The sequence below is a fragment of the Tripterygium wilfordii genome, chromosome 13 (genome assembly GCF_013401445.1).
Source record: "Tripterygium wilfordii isolate XIE 37 chromosome 13, ASM1340144v1, whole genome shotgun sequence".
In the NCBI taxonomy this organism is placed as follows: Eukaryota; Viridiplantae; Streptophyta; class Magnoliopsida; order Celastrales; family Celastraceae; genus Tripterygium; species Tripterygium wilfordii.
In genome coordinates this window covers 4,473,182-4,491,109 of record NC_052244.1, presented here as the reverse complement: position 1 = coordinate 4,491,109, position 17,928 = coordinate 4,473,182, and the positions used below count along the sequence as shown (strand labels likewise).

The following is a 17,928-nucleotide window of genomic DNA, read 5'->3' as shown; positions in this document are numbered from 1 at the left end:
TCGAAAATAACCTGCTGAATTTTATAGTGCAACCCCCATGTTTGGCTTTTTCGAGAGTTCCTTAGCCCTCCGACATACTTTTTCCACCACATACCCTGCGTCAATGCCATACCAATGCCCAACCCATCCTCTTCTATGGAAACCTAGAGATTAATTAACACGTCAAAAGGATAATCATCCTCTTATGGAGAAAAGAGACTTGGTATCGGAGTTTATGGGAGTTTCTCTTTAGTTTGTTAATAGTTCTGAAAGTAGGGTCCTAGGGATAATTCCCCAACAACTTCAAACCAAGTTTAGCACCAAAAGAATAATCTAGTTATATTCGTATTAACTTGTCATTATAATACCTCTTTATTCTATATATTGTTTATGGTTGGGACATAGTTGAGTCGATAGTAAAATAATTTAAAAAAAGTTTATTGGTTAATTTTCTCGAATAATTTATCAGTACATTAAATTTAGAACAACCAAAATTGATTCAACGAAGCTTAGGGAAAAAAACGATCCAACTAAATAACAAATCAAAAGTACAAAGTTCAAATAATTCATAAGTTACACAACAAATTTACAATCATTGCAAATCAGTCCAAATCATGAGAATAAAAAAAGATCACATGCATATATTAAATCAAAAGTTTGAAGTTCAAATAATTCATAAGTTACACAACAAATTTACAATCATTGCAAATCAGTCCAAATCATGAGAATAAAAAAAAAATGATTACATATATCAAATGAGTTGTTGAGTGCCTGGGTGGGTAATTTCTTTCCTAAAAACTGAGAACTCAATTTTTAATTTTATTTTCATCACCAAAGAACATGATGAAAATAACATCTTTTGTCATCTTCCACAAATATAATAGGATGCTAAAAGTTGATCATCAATCAGTTACGGCTGGGCTACCCACACTACTTGTTAATGGGAATGAGAGGACTCCAATTCTCCTCCAAAAATCACATTAAATCATGATTTATTTTTCTTTTGAAAATGATATACTATAGTTTAAGAGTAGAAATTAGTGTTTAGGGCTTAATTTTTAGTGTTTAGGATTTAATATTTAGAAATTTCTTTCCAAAATCTACTATATTCTAATATTATAAACACCAAACTACTCAATCACACATTTTAATCCATGATTTGACATAATTTTGAAAAAGAATTGGAACCAAAATTGGAGGCTGGAGCGAGGAATTAGAACCAAAATGAGAGGCGTTGGAGGACACGTGTTAACCCCATATCAATACCTCATGCTTTAGAGTATTGTGAGAATAGAGTAGTCAAGATTTCAACAAGCATATGGAGCTAGGAATTAGAACCCTATCCATTGTTAATGAGAGGCGTTGGAGGACACATGTTAACCTCATATCAATACCTCATGCTTTAGAGTATTGTAAGATTAGAGTAGTTAAGATTTTCAACAGGCATATCGATATCGATTTATTTTCCTTCAGCTGTCTCACTTAATGATACTTGAATCTAAGGAAAGACTTCTTAATGTGATAGGAACATAGTCATCCATATATATCACACGGTTTGAGTTTACCAAACCGATATGGTATATTCAGGGTCGGAGCCAGGATGTGATATTGAGTCCAAGTGTCCAACTCTCAGTGCCGCGAATCCCATGTCTCATTATAGGAAGAGACTGCTCCATCTCGTTGGACGCCTTTAGCATGTCCTCAGCAATTTCTCCATGCACCAAGGCCTCGCTGATACAGCTTTTATCAATTAGGATCTCCAAGCCTCGAGATGGGTCTGGTTGGAACGAAGATGAAGAAGACCCAGCCATGTAATTACTGGTCAAGAAGCTCTTCTACTGTTCTGTTCTGTTCTGTTCTGTACTGTAAACCCCTCGCAAAGCCCTTGAGGAGATGGTGGCTCAAGAAAACTTGCTTATGCTTTACAATTAACAAATAATCCACTGACAAAGATCAACCCTAATCCCCTGTTAACAGCTCAAAAAAAAAAAAAAACCCATTGAACAAGCAAAGTTTTTTCTTTCTAATTTGCGTTCTTTTTTCTTCAGAGTTTTTTTTTCCCTTATGCTTTACAGCGTTCATTCAGGGAAATACTTCTAGACACCTGTTAGTTAAATATATTTACAACATGAGTGCAGGAAATCGTTGAAACTAACAGTTTCTTTCTTCAGTCCAAGAGACAGTTGTACCTAACCGGAAATTAGGGAAAGGATATACAAGCCATCAACTTCCTGCATACTTCTTGTAGATCAAGGGACGAGTCTCTTGCACAAACATCTGATAGTATAGACCTTGCTTCGAGTAGTTCCCCCGATATATTCACTAAGATTGCATCTTCGCTAGCCATAAGAGATGCTATTAGCTTTGCACCAGCCATCCTTTCCTGGTGAACAAGACGCCAAAACATGAATTTCAGCTTCACGCGATAGCTAAAACAAAAAAGCAATATACATAAAATGAAACCACAAAAATGATCATTATTTTGAGCTAGGACTCCGCGATTAGTGTAAAGATGAATTCCTGGAAACAACTTCACCGCTATATGGGAGCAGAGCTGCTTACATTTCACCCTCCCCAATCTTACCTCCGTTATGGTAGCCTTACGCAAAATATTTGTTTACTATTTTTCACATGCACACTTCTAAGTACTAATGAATCAAATTGGACACCAACAATCATATTCAACACAATGTACAAGAGCAATAACTGCCCAATTTCAGAAGACCCGAGGCTTTGTAAACAAACAATATCGGCCAAAGCATGACCCATATCTGCACATGTTTGAGAAAATGAAACAACCATCATCAACTCCAAATTACACAAGCTAAAGCAGATGACTAAAGGTGAATGCCAAGTTCAAACTACAAGAAGCAATAAATAATTATATATCTGACTTAGTGTTGCTATTGCAAATGATTGTACGCCATCAGAGTCACCAAGTTAACCATTTTCTTTTATCTCTAATTATCATCATTTCCCCATACCAGCATGAATACGCAGCTAATCTTAAGTCTTAACTGAGGAGAAATCTAGCTAACTTGGTAATATTGTGCCACTGGTGATTTTAAATGTTGAAAATTGCAGACAATAACTTTTGACTATAAATATTATCTAACTAAAGCTACGTGAAACTGGAATACCTTCTCTGACTCTTTTTTGAGAAAATTTAGAGATAGTTTGAGGAGATCAGATGAATAAGGAAGAACAACAGACTTCAGATGGTACACAGCTGAGAAGAGAACATGGACACAAGCAGCTCTTATATCTGGGTGCATTATCGCCTGCATTATGTGACACCAGTTAGTATCCAAAGAGAAAAATGGTTGTAAAGAACCACAAGCTTTACCAATTCGTGCGTAATTCAATAGAGTCTTCTGATCATTAGCCTAAAAACACATATACCTCAACGGAATTGATGAGGCGTGGAAGAGTTCTTTGGGTGAAGCGTTTTTTGCCAGTGTCTGAGATCTTCTGGCAAGCACTAATCAGAACGTTAGCCATGCACAGACGAAACGAATGAACCAATGGTGCCCCATGACTAGGGTGCTCAGAACCCATCGTGGAGTTCATTAAAATCTCATTTTTATCATCTATCAGTTGACGGATCACATGAGTAAGGACAGAGTTTCTTGTTGCAGCACTCTCTGCACATTGGGACCCATGTCAAAAGTGCTCCAGTTAGCAAAGTAAGTGGAAATATTGAGGAGAAAATACTGACCAGGATTGCCTTGTTTCTCTGAGTTGGAGACTTGAGACCCTACAGCTTGCAGTTCAGCGCATATCATCAAAGCTAGGCAATCAATGCACCCATGTTGTGCTTTGGAAACTGTGGGCATAAGTAAAACTTTCTGTCAAGAGTTGAGTAATGATATGATGAGATAAAAGAAAATGAAAACACTATACCTTCGTCCCCATCTGAAGAAGACCACAATAGAACCATTTCCAGTGTTTTTCTGATTTCTAGCACATCAGGATGAACAATCGAATCCCTGCCTCTAACCTATGCACCAAATAACAACAAAAACTCATATAGTTTAGAATCTATGGAGTAGATTGCAAAGTAAAAAACCAAAAGCCCTCGAGTGCCCTCCAAAACATAAGATCATTGATTCTACATCTAGATGGCAGTAAGATGGTTACCACAAGGGAAGTACAAACTGAAAACAAACAAGCTTTAATTTTCCATGTGTCCTGAAGACCAACAGCTTGTCTTAGTTGAGAGGCTACTATTGGAAAGAGCACCTGCAAAACCAAAACGTTGGGTTTAGAATTGTTGGAATAGAATTCCAAGAAAGAAATGCAAAGTCAACCAAAAACAAGATAGCAAAGACAAACACACTTCCAAAAAGTTAATGCTCTCAAAAGCATATCAGTATAGTTTTGACTCTCAGGGTTGCATTCGTAGTCATGCCACAGCAAGATGCAGTGTGATAAATCATCAAAATATGATTTTCCTTCACAAAATAGAGAGGCGATATGTTATCTGGAAAATAGCTAAGACTTAATCAGGTAGGAATTCTAGAAGATATAAATATATAAATAGATACATCAGTCTAGAACCTCAACTGATATAGTAGCAGTACCAAACACAAGCAAAAACAGAGAATAGAGAAGCATTTAAATTTTTTCGTAACAATCAAATTTATTTTTGTAGAACTTTTTTCTGGAATCCTTAGAATTATGGGGGAAGTATGGAATTAGCCCCTGTACATTACTCTTTGGATAAAAAAAGCCCCTAATCTTTTTTTGGGATCAATAGAGCCCTTGCACTTACAAGAATGGTACAAGTTAGTCCTTCTGTCAAATTCCCTTTAAAAAATGCTGATTTAGCACAAATTATCTGACATGGCATATTAAAAAACAAAATGCAAGCATGAAAATATGACATCGCATTTCTTATGTACTTAAGATTTCTTATGTACTTAAGACTTTGATAATGAGTTCAGAAAGACGCAGGAGTCTCAGCAAATAAAGACAAGGTTAAGAATTCATTTTGACAAAGAAAAATTTTATGCTGAACCATTGAAGACACTATCTTTTCTTGAGAATAGCAAAGCAAATGCAATTACAGCAAAATCGCTTTTACCTTGGGATGAATCCGCCCACAGAGCTCAGCTGCAAGTTTACGCACGTCCTCAAATTCAAACCTAGCTAATGCCCTGAAATAATATAAACACCACAAAAAAACATAAGAATCTTAGCCAGGTTGTTGAAGCTTAATGTTGGTACTCAAAATCAACCTGCTCAGAAGAAGAGCAGCAACAGACTCATGACCGATGGGATTGATAACTCCATGATCTGAAATCACCTCAAACAAGAAGATGGAGTTGTATCGGTGAGTATTACTGGACATTTCCTAAAAATAAACAACTATAATCAGTAAAATTACTAAGCTACTTTGTATTAAGCTATCACAAACTTACAGAATGGATCGATTAATAAGATCATGATGATTATCAATTGAACAGATTGTCACTCTATTTTTTACATGTAGAGGACTAAACAGAGTTACCAAAGTTAGAAGCACTAGCCTTCCCAAAACTAAGCATCAGCATCTTATCCTTATCTTGAGAAGGATCTTTACAGTCTGTAACAAAATGTTTCTTACCCTTCTCATTTCGTAAGATTTTTCAAGGAAATAATAAAATTATAGTTAAAGTATATGTATTAACATGTATTAGAAGCTGATATCCGAAACAAACCAATATATATGCTAATTCCAGGAAAATTTTAGTCAGCAGGGATACCAAAAGAGGACCACCCACCACTTGATTTTTTGAATTGTTACATGCACTTGACCACCAAATCCCCCATGGGTGCCTTAGCACGCCTGCGACGTTCTGGATATATCGGCTCATAACAAGTTTCAAAAGCAGGACCCAGTACTAAAATCAAACGAAAGGCTCTGTTCCATTCCGAACCGAAGAGGCATACTTGCAAAACATGAGATTTCAAGTACCGTTGACTGAAAGTTAATTTCCCTCTCTTGATTTGAGCAATTATCTAATGTAGATCATAAGAAAATAATACAACCAAAAGAGTTCTTTGTAGTTGCCCCCAAAAAAAAAGCAAAAACAGAAAAAAATAATAATAATAATAATATAAGAAGAGTTCAAGTTAGTAAAACCATTCTGAGCCCTTTCCTCCTAGATAAATAATAAGCTCCATTCCTGATTGAAAGGGCATTATATTATTGATGTTTGCAGGGATCCTGGAGTGCTTACTCAAACCTTTTCATTTCAAGTGCATTACTGTTTCATCCTTTTCATTTCAGGTGCATTACCGTTTCAGTGCCTCTGAACATCGGATTGCCTGGCTCAAGCTCAATTCACTAGGTAAATGATAAATACCACATCGAAAGATGTGGGCATGATGGTGCAGTAGATAAGGGTGCTACTGCCTTCACATGAAAACCTTGGGTACCATGTGAAGGCAGTAGCACCCTTATCTACTGCACCATCATGCCCACATCTTTCGATGTGGTATTTATCAGTAAACAAGCTGAGCCAAGCCAGAATTTAAGTCTCTTTCAAAATTTATATCTATATTAGCTATGTTTGGGATGATGGAAATGATTTTTCTACGCCTTTTGCGTTTTTCTTTTTTGGCGGGGTGGGGGGGTTGGAATTACCAAGAACATAAAAGCATTGTTGCATACCAAAAGTCTGTTCTAAAAAAATGAAACAAAAAAAGCATACCTTGTGGAATTCCTTGCTTGGTAACATAGCCATACATGGCAGATGAATTGAGGTCATCAAAAACTCTCAGTGGAAGCAGCCTAATCACAAGTAATGGACACAGATGTTCAAACAGTACTTGCTGCACAGTATCATTGCCTGTATAGGTTCGACTTTCCCATCTTGACAAGAAGCTCTCATCAATCCTGATAAAGGGAAGACGTCAAAAACTGTGCACAAATAAAATAAATGAAAAGGTAAAGTTAAATACCGGTGTTTTCTTAAAGGTTCTTTCTTGTTTAAACTTTAAATGTACTGGTTTAACATTGCCACACTAAAGGGCATGAAATTTTCCAAATGTTCTCATTAAATGCAAGCAAAAATGAAGGCAGAGCAAAGTCATTTTGAGTATTGAAATTTTATCAGACCCTGATATTAATTAGAGTGAATCAAATCATTTTTGTCACTATGGTGACCAGTTTTACTACAGCAGCAAGCAATCTTCATACCCCACATAAAAGAACACCGAAACCTAAAAGAAACACTACAATAGGTTTCTCTTCTTCTTTTTTATCTGAAAGAACTGAAACAACCAAAGGTTTCTCAGCCTGCAGTGTGGCACCAGGAAAAATTCGACAACGTACATAGAATACAAAGTCACTCCCTTAATTATTTCAATCACAGGGTGCTCAAGTGCTCATCTCATTTAAAACAAACAAAGCCCATACTGTACATTGTCCAATGTCCACTCTGACGTAACACAATTCTTCAAGCTGTCCACTAAAAGATAAAAGATAAAAGATTTATTTAAAACTATGAGCACGTCAATGTGATGGATGATATCTGAAGGAGTGTGTAAAATGTTTCATATGCAACCAAAAGATACAACATCCTCTCATAAATCCCCCAACGGCATTTGTATAGTAACATTAAATGAGAAACACTAACAAATCACCGATCAAATTAGAAAATTTAAACTGACAAATAAAAATTAAAAGCAAGAAAATAGATGAAAGATGTGATCTCAATTAAATGGTATAATGTACTTACTCCTCAAGTCCTTTCATCTGCAGTAGTACACGAGACAGGACCACATCTGCAGCATCTGCCAAGTGTTCACTTATGTAACTCAAAAACCTTACAATGGTTGCATTTGCAGGCTCTGTAAACATCTTGTCAATCAAAGGACCAATCATGGAGTCCCAAACTTGAACCTATATTTTTCCATGACAAGCCATTATTACTCGCTGACATAAATAAAAAACTGAATCATATATTTTCAATTGTTTGCACTGACACCGTGACACGTAATACAGAATGAACAGGAAAAATGAAAATGTCTAGCGTGTAAAAGATGCACAAAGATCTACACAAATCAAGGCTTCCCTCATCACTGTTTATATTTATCTTTCAATAATTGAAACAAGAAACAACCCAAGACTACAAAAGATGAATACTTGTTTCAAATGCTGCAGCAAAGTTGGCATTACTTCAGATGAAATAGTGCATTAAGAAGGTGAACAGTCAAATCTAACCCTTTTTATTTCCTTTTTTATGAGTGATAAGAGTTTATTGAAGCACCAAGAAAGTGCAAAAGAGGAACTCTGATATTAAATCAAGAATTTAATACAACCCCCACCTAAAAAAAATATTAACACACTGTTTTTTTTTTTTTTTCAAAAGTTGTTGCAGATACAGGTGAAAAACAATGAAAGAAAAAGGGGATGAGTCCATATTAACAAGAATAGTAAGTGAATGCCAAAAGGATTATCACAAAAATTGAAGGTCAGGTTTCACTATTGATCTTACACTTTTAGACCATTCTGGGATGAGTCTGAGGACCTTCTCAGTGTCGAACTTTGATCCTGCCAGTGTTACAAAAACATGAATTGCAGCAGAAGTTGACATCTAATAGCTCACTGGTGACCAAACACTTGCAATGGGTGCATCATTAATGCTTGATTGGAGTCCATAAGAATGAGAAAAATATATTTTTCAGAATCCTAAACAGCAACTTGTGATTGTACAGTTATTCTATAATGAGCTATTTATTCTACAATGAGCTATTTAAAAACTAAAGATTATGTATTAACATACATTTTAAGCACCGCATGGGAACTAAGAGAATTGAATGAACCAGTCAACCCATCAAAGTGGAAGCATACTTATGCTACCAATTGTAACTTGGGCAAACCACGTTAACATAATGTAATAAACTTGTCAACATTCAAAAACCTGTCAACTAGAATTTCTAGTTCTTGCATGTCCTTGTAGAAGTATCACATAACATATTTAAAGCAGAACAAGCAATAACTAAAGATAGTGAAAGACACTACATAAAGCATAGCACAGGAAAGGGATTGACATAATCAGATCAGTTGCAATATTAAAATAATCAGGCACACCTTCCCGTATATCTCCTGTAGCTTTTGGAAGATCTAGGCTTTGACTAATGTTACTGCCAGGGGATAGAAAAATGAAATAATAAATACTAGCATGCAGCTGATGCTACAGCATAATTTAAATTTAAAACTATCCGAAATCTCAAGGGAAAACATCTCTTCATATTGTTACCTAAGACAGTCGAGCAACATGCATATAACTTCAACTTTCTGGTTATGATACTTGAGCCCCGCAGTCAATGCAGCACTAGCTGAGGATTGCACCCTTTCATTTGGTGAGTAAGCAAGGCGAACTAGTGCAGGCAAAACCAATGATGGCTCTACAAGAAATAAACAAAGAAAAAAAAATAAAAACACAAGCATCATTTCAAAAAAAAAAAACATCAATGTTCACGGATAAAAGTAAAAATAATAGAAGTTTGGGAAAGGACAATTCAAATCCTGGTAGATGGCTAAGTAAAACCGTATCGATAATGGAGCCATTCAGTGCTCATATCATGCATAAATGTGTGCCATAACAAAGGTAAGAAGGTTTCTGGAAAGCAAAAGATATGAGAGCTCCAGTACATCCGTGTTAAAACTAATAGGAATCTCTTTCAAGATAAGTATTTTATGAGTGAAGGGAAAGCACAGATCATTGACGGGTGAGAGATGTGGGAGGGGAAGGCCTATTAGTCTGAAAATATTCCCAAATAGCATTTTGCCGCAAATGACATTTGCACCATGATCACATGACAGCACTTAATGAACATAAACGAAGAAGAAATTTATGATTATGCCAATAGTACAATAGGCAACAAGCCAAAAAAATTTGCATTCATCTCACATAAACAAAAAAAATTAGGTAAAAGACTAAAAGGTAAACAACTCTCTTGCACAAGGCTCTTGCAGTGGGTGGGTTTGGCTTTAGTCACCCTTCAATTCAAATTGCAAAAGATCGGGGACAAGTTGAGACAAGGACAACTTGCCTATTATAGGCAACATGGTTTTTCTTTACTGCTTAGCTTCAGGGTTTCCAACAAGTGTTAACAATTTATTGAATCGCACCTTACATGTATAGGCCAATTACTGAAAGAATGAAATCAAAACTTAAAGTTTTCATAACCAACCTATCCGCGAAAGCAAATTGGAAGCCTGTTCACGAATTACTATTACTTCATCTCCAAGGAGATCCAGTAAGTGGTTAGCTAAGTCTTTCCTGCAACAGTAACACAAAAGAGGATTATAGAAGTACCAAGAGGGGAAAAAAAAGAAGCAACAATACGCAGTGAAATATTACTAGGTGCTAAAGCAATCCCATACCATGCTAAATGAGAAGAATCATTTGCTGAATGTAATGCTATATGAATAAGTTCTGATAAAACATCCATTGCATTCATCCTCTGTATATCATTTCCAGAGGCAATGCGCATCAGAACCTGTTGAAGACAGTAGCTGTCGGTACTCCTGGCAAACATGACCCAAGTAAGTTGAATCTCAAACATATACCACAGCAATCCACTGATGCTTTCAAGTGCTAATAGGTTAAAGGAGTAGAGCAGTTACATGTAGCAGTATTCTGCTATCAGTATAATAGCAGCTCTAGCTGTACCATCCCGTTCATCTAGAAGGTGAAGCAGTGATGTTAACACATCATCCATCTGTGTACCATCAGCAAGACTGCTTCCAACTGATTTATTTGGAGTAAATACGGCTGCCTTAAAAATGCATACAGTCCCAGCTATCACATCTTCATCGGTGCAGTGAAGCTACCAAGAGCAGACACATAAAAACAGTGAAGAAACAACAAGTACAAGTGTACGACTACAACATTGCAATGAGTTACCAGACGGCAACATTAGATTCCACGTACATAATAATAAGATGTGTGGATGAACTGATTTCCATTTTACAGAGGATACAGAAATCAAAAGATAAGATCAGTAAATGGAAATTCAATGAAACGAAAATATTGGTGAGATCATCAGAATGGTGCCTATGCTGTTACCAATCACAGATCATAAAGAGCTTAAGTAACCCAATGTCCAAATAAACATCTTCATAGCTCAGTAACAGGCAAGTTACCCAAACAGAACTCAATTATCATAAAATTTATCGTCATATTTCCATTCCAAGTCAGTCTGGTACCATCCATAAGTTACTTCTCAGTCATGACTCATGAATGTGCTCAAAACAAGTCAGACAAATGACAGTTTTCTCATTGCTTTTCAACTGTAGTACTTTTTCATAGGAGCACAAAAGTAGCAACACCACCTAGCATTGTCAAACAATTTGTTTATAGATTTGGAAAGGAACACAAATATGATTGTCTGCATGAACTACACAGTTGTCTATTCTCTATTTTTTGTAACAATTAATTGTGTATTTATTTAAAATAATAATAATTGTGCTGTTTCACAAAGGCTAAAACATATACCTGAGACAAAAGAACCTGTGAAATCTGCATCCCAAACTCTGCCATTATACTTTCGAATTTCTTGCTCTCAAAACGGCCAAGCAGAAGGCAGAGGCAATTCAGGAAAAACTTCCTGGTCTCGACACCAACATCCTTATTCCCACCGTGCTGCTCAGCACGGTTGTGCGTACAATGCTGCATTAAAATTTCAATTTACAAAAGTTTCAAATGCAGCTTCAAGAATCACATTGAGCTACAGAAAGTATTGAGCAAGTCAGTCATCCCTAGTCCCCACCATTTTATACCAAAGCCAAAATAAGGCCAAGGCTAAAAATTTGAAGTAGGTCCGTTGGAGTATCATATGTTAGGTGGGATTCCAAAATGGTCAACCATACAAAGCCACAAGATCATAGAGAGAGATTAGCTAAGAGTGCCTTATACTAAAAATGATATGTTGCATTGAAGTAATTTCATTTACCTAAAAAAAAGAATTCCATTATGTAGATCTTGAGTTTGATCAATCAAAAAACCATTTTTTGGAAGCCAAATAAAGGTGAAACTGAATTAATGGAACCAAGGCCATGCAACCCAAGTACAGTCCTAATTCCTAAAAGATTATCTATGAGAGATTGATTCTATTACATCAAAAAGCTGATTTTCATTCAATACACTACAGCTATTGAATCAAGAAGAAAGACTGAAAAGTCACCAATCCCTTTTTAGTTTCCTAAAAGCCATCTATCCTTAATGACATTAAAAGATGTTTCTTCTCCCTCAAAGGCTCTTCTACTCCTCTCTTCCCATGTTATCCTTAAAAATGGTCAAAGGAATGCAAGATATAATGTCTCTCGTAAAAAACTCCAAGCAAATAATTCTTCTTCTCTTTAATTAGCAACCACCCAATTCATCCCAATTGAAGACTATCAAAATTACATTATTTCACAAGTAAAAATAACATTGGAGTAAGTTAAACCATAAATAAGAATGCAAACACACATTTTGAGTCGAGATATTTTGCGACTTCGGAACATTTCAGCAACATCAGGAATGTTGACAGAATATAAAGTGATAAATAAAGAGTAAGTGAAGCAAGATTAATTACCATTTACACCGTGGCAAACATTATTTCGTCATTCTTCATCATGAGATTGGTAAAGAAAAAATAGTACTTTGAAAATGAAATACATTAGTAAATTGAAGACTCTTTTCTTCAAATAAGTAAAATTATTTATTTAAGGCATGGTCTTTTACAAGGAACTTTAAGCAATCAAATGATATTTCTTATTCATAATAATAGAAAAACTTCATCAAGGTAAGGCACTAAGAGGGTGCCACCATTACAGCAAATAGCCTAAAATGACAAAAACTTCTAAAACAGTGTTTAGAACATTGCCCTCATGTGCACTAAAGTTCTATACCATGTAGGGGCCATGAACCATCTTAATGTCTTTACCAAATTTGTTTCTGTTGAAAAGCTAACGTGGATTCTTACAAACAAGACACGTGTGATTTTGTAGATTCACTCAAAAAAAGCAATCGTGGACGGAGATAAAAGATCAGTCATCATTGGCAAAGCCTTATGCCGAAACAAACATTAACGATCAGTCCTACACTAAAATCACATTAAATTATCCAATTAGTTAACCAAAATTAACCTGGATGCCTGATAAGTACTGCTCCAAAAACTCTTTGTAATGCCGAGAGAAATTGCGATCTTCCAAGTGCATTAGCTTGCTGTAATGCTTCCAACAAGAAGAGAGTAGCAAGGCTCCTGTCTTGAGAATTTCTGATCCTGCCTTCCATATGGTACAGAAACGAATCATTATATGAATGAAAATTACAGCGAACTGAATATGTGCTATCATGAAAAGGATATGTATTAGGTTAAGGACCTGCCTCGTTCTCAAAGCAACCATACTCTCCCTTTATCTCTTGCAGCCACTTAAGAACTAGCTCTATTCCTTTGCTATGTAGAGGCCGACTTTTTCTGTTCCACTACAGTGCATGAAAAAACATAAACATGCTATAAGACTAGTTTCTGACCATAAGCTTCAATTGGCTTAGATACTGTAGTCAAATTACAGTTTGAAAAAATCACATACAGCTTAAAATGAGCAAGACCTGGACGTTATTTCTAAATCACAGAGTAATAGCTGTGCATAGGACTCTTTCATGACAACAATCCAAAAAGACATCCTAGCTTCCATTTTCTGGTCGTAAGCAAATCAAAATTATTTAAAGGAAAATAAAACATTATTAATGATCATCACAAAAGTTCCATGTAGTTAGACACAAGAAGATTCTCTGATGAAGAAATAGACTTATTCAAGATAACTGGCAGAAAAACTATTTCTAGTGACAATTAATTATTTAAAACATTTTCCAAAATTCTCTTTGCTCATATGTTACAAAGAAGGAAATTTTCTAAAAAATCCACTTTCAATGTTTCTCAATGATCTTTATTTCATGAACTGTGTTTCCCCTAAATAATTTGTTTCCATGCTTTAGGGACATTACTAGCATTAATACCTCTACCATTGTTGATGCCTCAGATCCACTTTACCAGTCTCCTCACTTTAATTGCACATTAAACAACACAACATCATAGACATGGGCCACAAGATTGGTTAAAGCAGATATCATGGTAATATGACATACAGCAAGCAGCCTCTGCACCATGTTAATGACATCCTCCAGATGAGACCAAAGTATAAATTCCATTTCCACATTCAAGAGCCCCAAAGAGCTGATAGCTGGTTTTTCTTTCTGATCGCGAAGAGGAGCTGGTACAGAAGTTGATGGATGTGAAGCTGATGATTTTTCCTTGCTACTTGGATAATCAGCTTTCTTGGTCAATGCTTCAGTGAGAACCAACAGACAATCAGCAGCAGATACTGAAAGTCGGGATGGCAACTCAAACCCATCCAGTGAAGCACTGAGGGAAAAAAGAAGAAAAAATATCAAACATACGAAAAAACAATCAGAAAAATTAACACATTTTTTCCCATGTGAAGACTCGTAAGATGACACTAAGCCATCTCGAAGAATAACTGCAGTAACATTTTGACAACACATCACAGTATAATGTCCCCAGCATTGTAAGGCCAAAGTAATAAGTTACAATGACAATCACAGTTACACAGTGAAGTTATAAAAATATGGTCAAGTCAGAAGAAAATAACATAAACATGATAGACAATACAGTAGCCATTGCTGTAAGCAACCAAAGCAAAAACATATATGCATAAAGAACAAAAACATAATAAAAGTTCAATTACAGTGATTGGAAGATTGATAACACCACATAGTCAATTTAATGTTATTTATGCATAAATAACAAAAGGTAAATAACAGGTCCTTCAAAAATAGTTCAACAACAGAAGCCTTAATACCTTCCTCCACAAATTATGAGCAACATGCGTGAAATACATGGGTTTAGTATCTTCAACAAAAAGTAGAATTTCTCCCTTATCCCTACAATTAAAAAAAAAGATCATAAATCCATCAATTTCAAGAAAATGATTAACAGCTTGGCTACAAAACAAAGTCACTTCGCTGTGATGCTGTTGAAACACACAAATTTTCACACACAAATGCAACAATGGGAAACCGTCTGCTCTACCGTCTAAGGGATGTTGATACGGAGCACAATCATACTCCAGAAGACTGCGCACAAGAGTACACCAGCCAAATGTTATGTAAGGATCGTCTTTTCTCGTGAAAATGTTGGCAAGATCATAGGCAAGTGCTCGGAAAAGATGCTCATCCCGAAAGAACCAGTTTATTAGTATGATAGCTTGGCCACCATGTTTTGAATCTTTGTTCCTCAATGACTACAGGCAAAAAAGCAATTAACACATTAAAAGCATGCAGTCATATGTCCATGAAAGATAAACTGAAAGACACTTTGCTTCCTGACAAGGTCAAATGTAGCAACTTGAACTCACCAAAAGATATAAAGAAGTTAAATTTACTGATAAATTGAAGGAAACTTAGCTTCCAGACCCAAATCAAATTTAGCAATTTGAACTCAAAACAGCATATAATAAGTTGGAATCACTGGAAATAAATATAAAATCATAAAATAGTGTACATGTTCAATGATTGGAATAAGAATGGAGTCCAAAGGCTCCTCCTTTTCAGCCGCGTCTTCAATGTACTTGCGTAAAAACCAGACGGAATCCTCCAAAGAACCTTCAAATTGCATTTAACGATTCTCAAATACCAAACAAAAAAGATACAGATAATATGGATTTCTTCAAAACTTGAGAAAGTGGGAGAGACAATACTGAGAGAGGACGGTGTACTATTGGGAACGAGAGACAGGCGAGAGATAGCGTCCTGAAGTTTTCTGGGGCGACTAGAAAGGACAGTGTTCATCGCTCTTCCAATTGTGACTGACATCATTGATTCTCCTGCCTCTGACTTCCATATCAACTGTTGCTCTTGCTGTTGTTGCGGTTCCATTGCTGAATTTCCAATAGACGAGACAAGGAGCTTTTAAAGCCAAATCCCAAAACCCAGTACTCAATTACGAGGGAGTTTGCGAACCTATAGCCTTTGTTCGGTGAATGGAATGTCCTTGAATTGAAGTCTATCGAAGAACAGAACATGAGGCAAAACTGACGAAGAAGAACTAGAGGTGTAATACGGGCCAGAGGCTAGGCCCGGCCCGGCCCGGCCCGGCCCAATACGTCTATGCTGACTGGGCCGGGGGTTTCCTGCCCGCCTGACAGTGAATTGCTAGTTTTTGTTTTTTCAAATGTCCAAAATATATCCTCCCAACAGTGGGTTTTTTTTTTTTTTTTTGAGAAGGACAACTTCATTAAGAAGACACGGAAACGGAAACACGGTCAGAGAAAATTACATGAGCCAAGAATTCTGGATATACTCCAGACCAGATCCTAGTCTCAGAATTCAAAAGAGTCTGCTTAGCAAGAACATCAGCAGCTAGCAGTACGCTTAACATGACAACACTTAACAGACTGGAAAGACAAAAACAGCTCCTTATTAGAGCACCTGCATCAGTTTCTCTTAACAGATTCCCTAAAATACAGACAAAACTTCTCTTAACAGATTCCCTAAAATACAGACAAAACGTCATTTTCCCCTATTTTACAGATTCTTCATCCAATCAACACTGCATCATTGCCTATCATATTCTTTATTGCATTAAAATAATATTTATTTCTCTTTCCTTTATTTATTCTATTCATATAAATTACTTCTATTTAAAATAATAAATTAATTACATTTAAAACAATATATTAATTAAAATAATAAATTAATGTTATTAAAAATTAGAGAAAAAATTGAGGAGAGAGAAAGAAGAGAGAGAAAAAGTGAGGGACCGAGGAGAGAGAAAGAGATGAGTGATGAGAGAGAAATAGTGAGGAGAGACAGAGGTGAGAGAAAGAAGAGAGAGAAAGGAGTGAAAAAGTGAGGAGAGGAGAGAGAAAGAGATGAGTGATGAGAGAGAAAGAAAGGAGTGAGGAGTGAGAAAGAAGAGAGAAAAAGTGAGGAGAGAGAAATGAGTCAAAATGTGAGGAGAGGAGAGAGAAAGAATAGAGGAAAAGAAAGGAGTGAGGAGAGAGAGAAAAAGTGAGGAGAGAGAGAGAGGAGTGAAGAGAGAGAGGAGGGAAAAAATGAGGAGAGAGGAGAGAGGAGAGAGGAGAAAATAAAGTAGTAAAAAATGTTATTTTATGTTTAGGGAAGTGAATAGTGATTCTCTAGATGTAGGGAACTACTGTTCATATTCTGTAAAATAGGGAACCTCTAGGTAATCTGATGCAGAGCTCTATTTTGATAAAATCTCTATAATCTTTCCCTATTTTACAGACAGATTCATGTTTAGGTAATCTGATGTGGATGCTCTTAGCACTTCTAATGCACAGTCCTAATTCTGAAAGGATATTGTCATCACTATTCAAAACATTAATAGTCAGTAAGAAGTCACCCTCCAGGACAATGGATGTATATTGTAGGTCCATGGCAAACCTCAAAGCTTCTTTAGCAACTAGGCATTCCGCATAGAGAGGGTTGGCAGGTCCATTATCATCATTTCTGCCCCCTTACCCACATCCTTGGGGTTGATCATGGTGTTGTGATGGAGAACTTGATTCCGCATGATCCAAATTTACACTTCCCTCAAGTCCAGGTTTCGCACTTTCACTGTGATGGGTGGCTTCTTCTGTTACTATGTGTTGGTTTCGAGTGCCATCTCTCTTACAAAAGACCACAACTTTTTATTGTCTAGAAATTCCAAAACAAACTTGGCAAAAAGATTAGCTGATGCAATGAATGACACCCATCAAGGTTTAACTTGGCTAAGGAATTACAGGACAACATTAACCCTTAACTTCCCTGAAACATGGACATTAGCTGATGCAATGAATGACATTTTTAATTACCTGGTTAGGCGGCAATCTTTCAAACCCATATAAGCATATTGAAACTCCAACGTCACCAAACTCTC

General features: G+C 36.2%; 1 protein-coding gene across 2 annotated transcripts; it reads right to left on the bottom strand.

Moving 5' to 3' along the window:
- Positions 1-1,978: 1,978 nt before the first annotated feature.
- LOC120013189 lies at positions 1,979-16,070 on the bottom strand. 2 transcript variants are annotated; one of them, XM_038864920.1, is made up of 24 exons: positions 15,743-16,070; positions 15,547-15,647; positions 15,076-15,286; positions 14,846-14,927; positions 14,112-14,388; positions 13,346-13,448; positions 13,109-13,245; positions 11,475-11,648; positions 10,604-10,806; positions 10,361-10,504; positions 10,168-10,256; positions 9,231-9,378; positions 9,062-9,114; positions 8,466-8,521; positions 7,707-7,870; positions 6,678-6,862; positions 5,220-5,277; positions 5,066-5,138; positions 4,120-4,221; positions 3,883-3,979; positions 3,698-3,805; positions 3,382-3,623; positions 3,120-3,260; positions 1,979-2,362 (listed from the first exon to the last, which is right to left on the bottom strand). In XM_038864920.1, the coding sequence occupies exons 1-24, from the start codon at positions 15,918-15,920 to the stop codon at positions 2,180-2,182; spliced, it is 3,309 nt and encodes a 1,102-aa protein (XP_038720848.1). In that variant the 5' UTR covers positions 15,921-16,070; the 3' UTR covers positions 1,979-2,179. The 2 variants fall into 2 exon arrangements, with proteins under 2 accessions (XP_038720848.1, XP_038720849.1); XM_038864921.1 differs by lacking the exons at positions 14,112-14,388; positions 14,846-14,927; positions 15,076-15,286; positions 15,547-15,647; positions 15,743-16,070 and adding an exon at positions 13,983-14,096.
- Positions 16,071-17,928: the final 1,858 nt, after the last annotated feature.

Coding starts and splice junctions, on each gene's coding strand:
- LOC120013189 (XM_038864920.1), bottom strand. CDS start 15,920: ATGGAACCGCAACAACAGCAAGAGCAACAGTTGATATGGAAGTCAGAG. Junction 10,257..10,360: donor GATTCTTCTCATTTAGCATG/GTATGGGATTGC, acceptor TTACTGTTGCAG/GAAAGACTTAGCTAACCACT. Junction 3,806..3,882: donor TTCTTCAGATGGGGACGAAG/GTATAGTGTTTT, acceptor TTATGCCCACAG/TTTCCAAAGCACAACATGGG.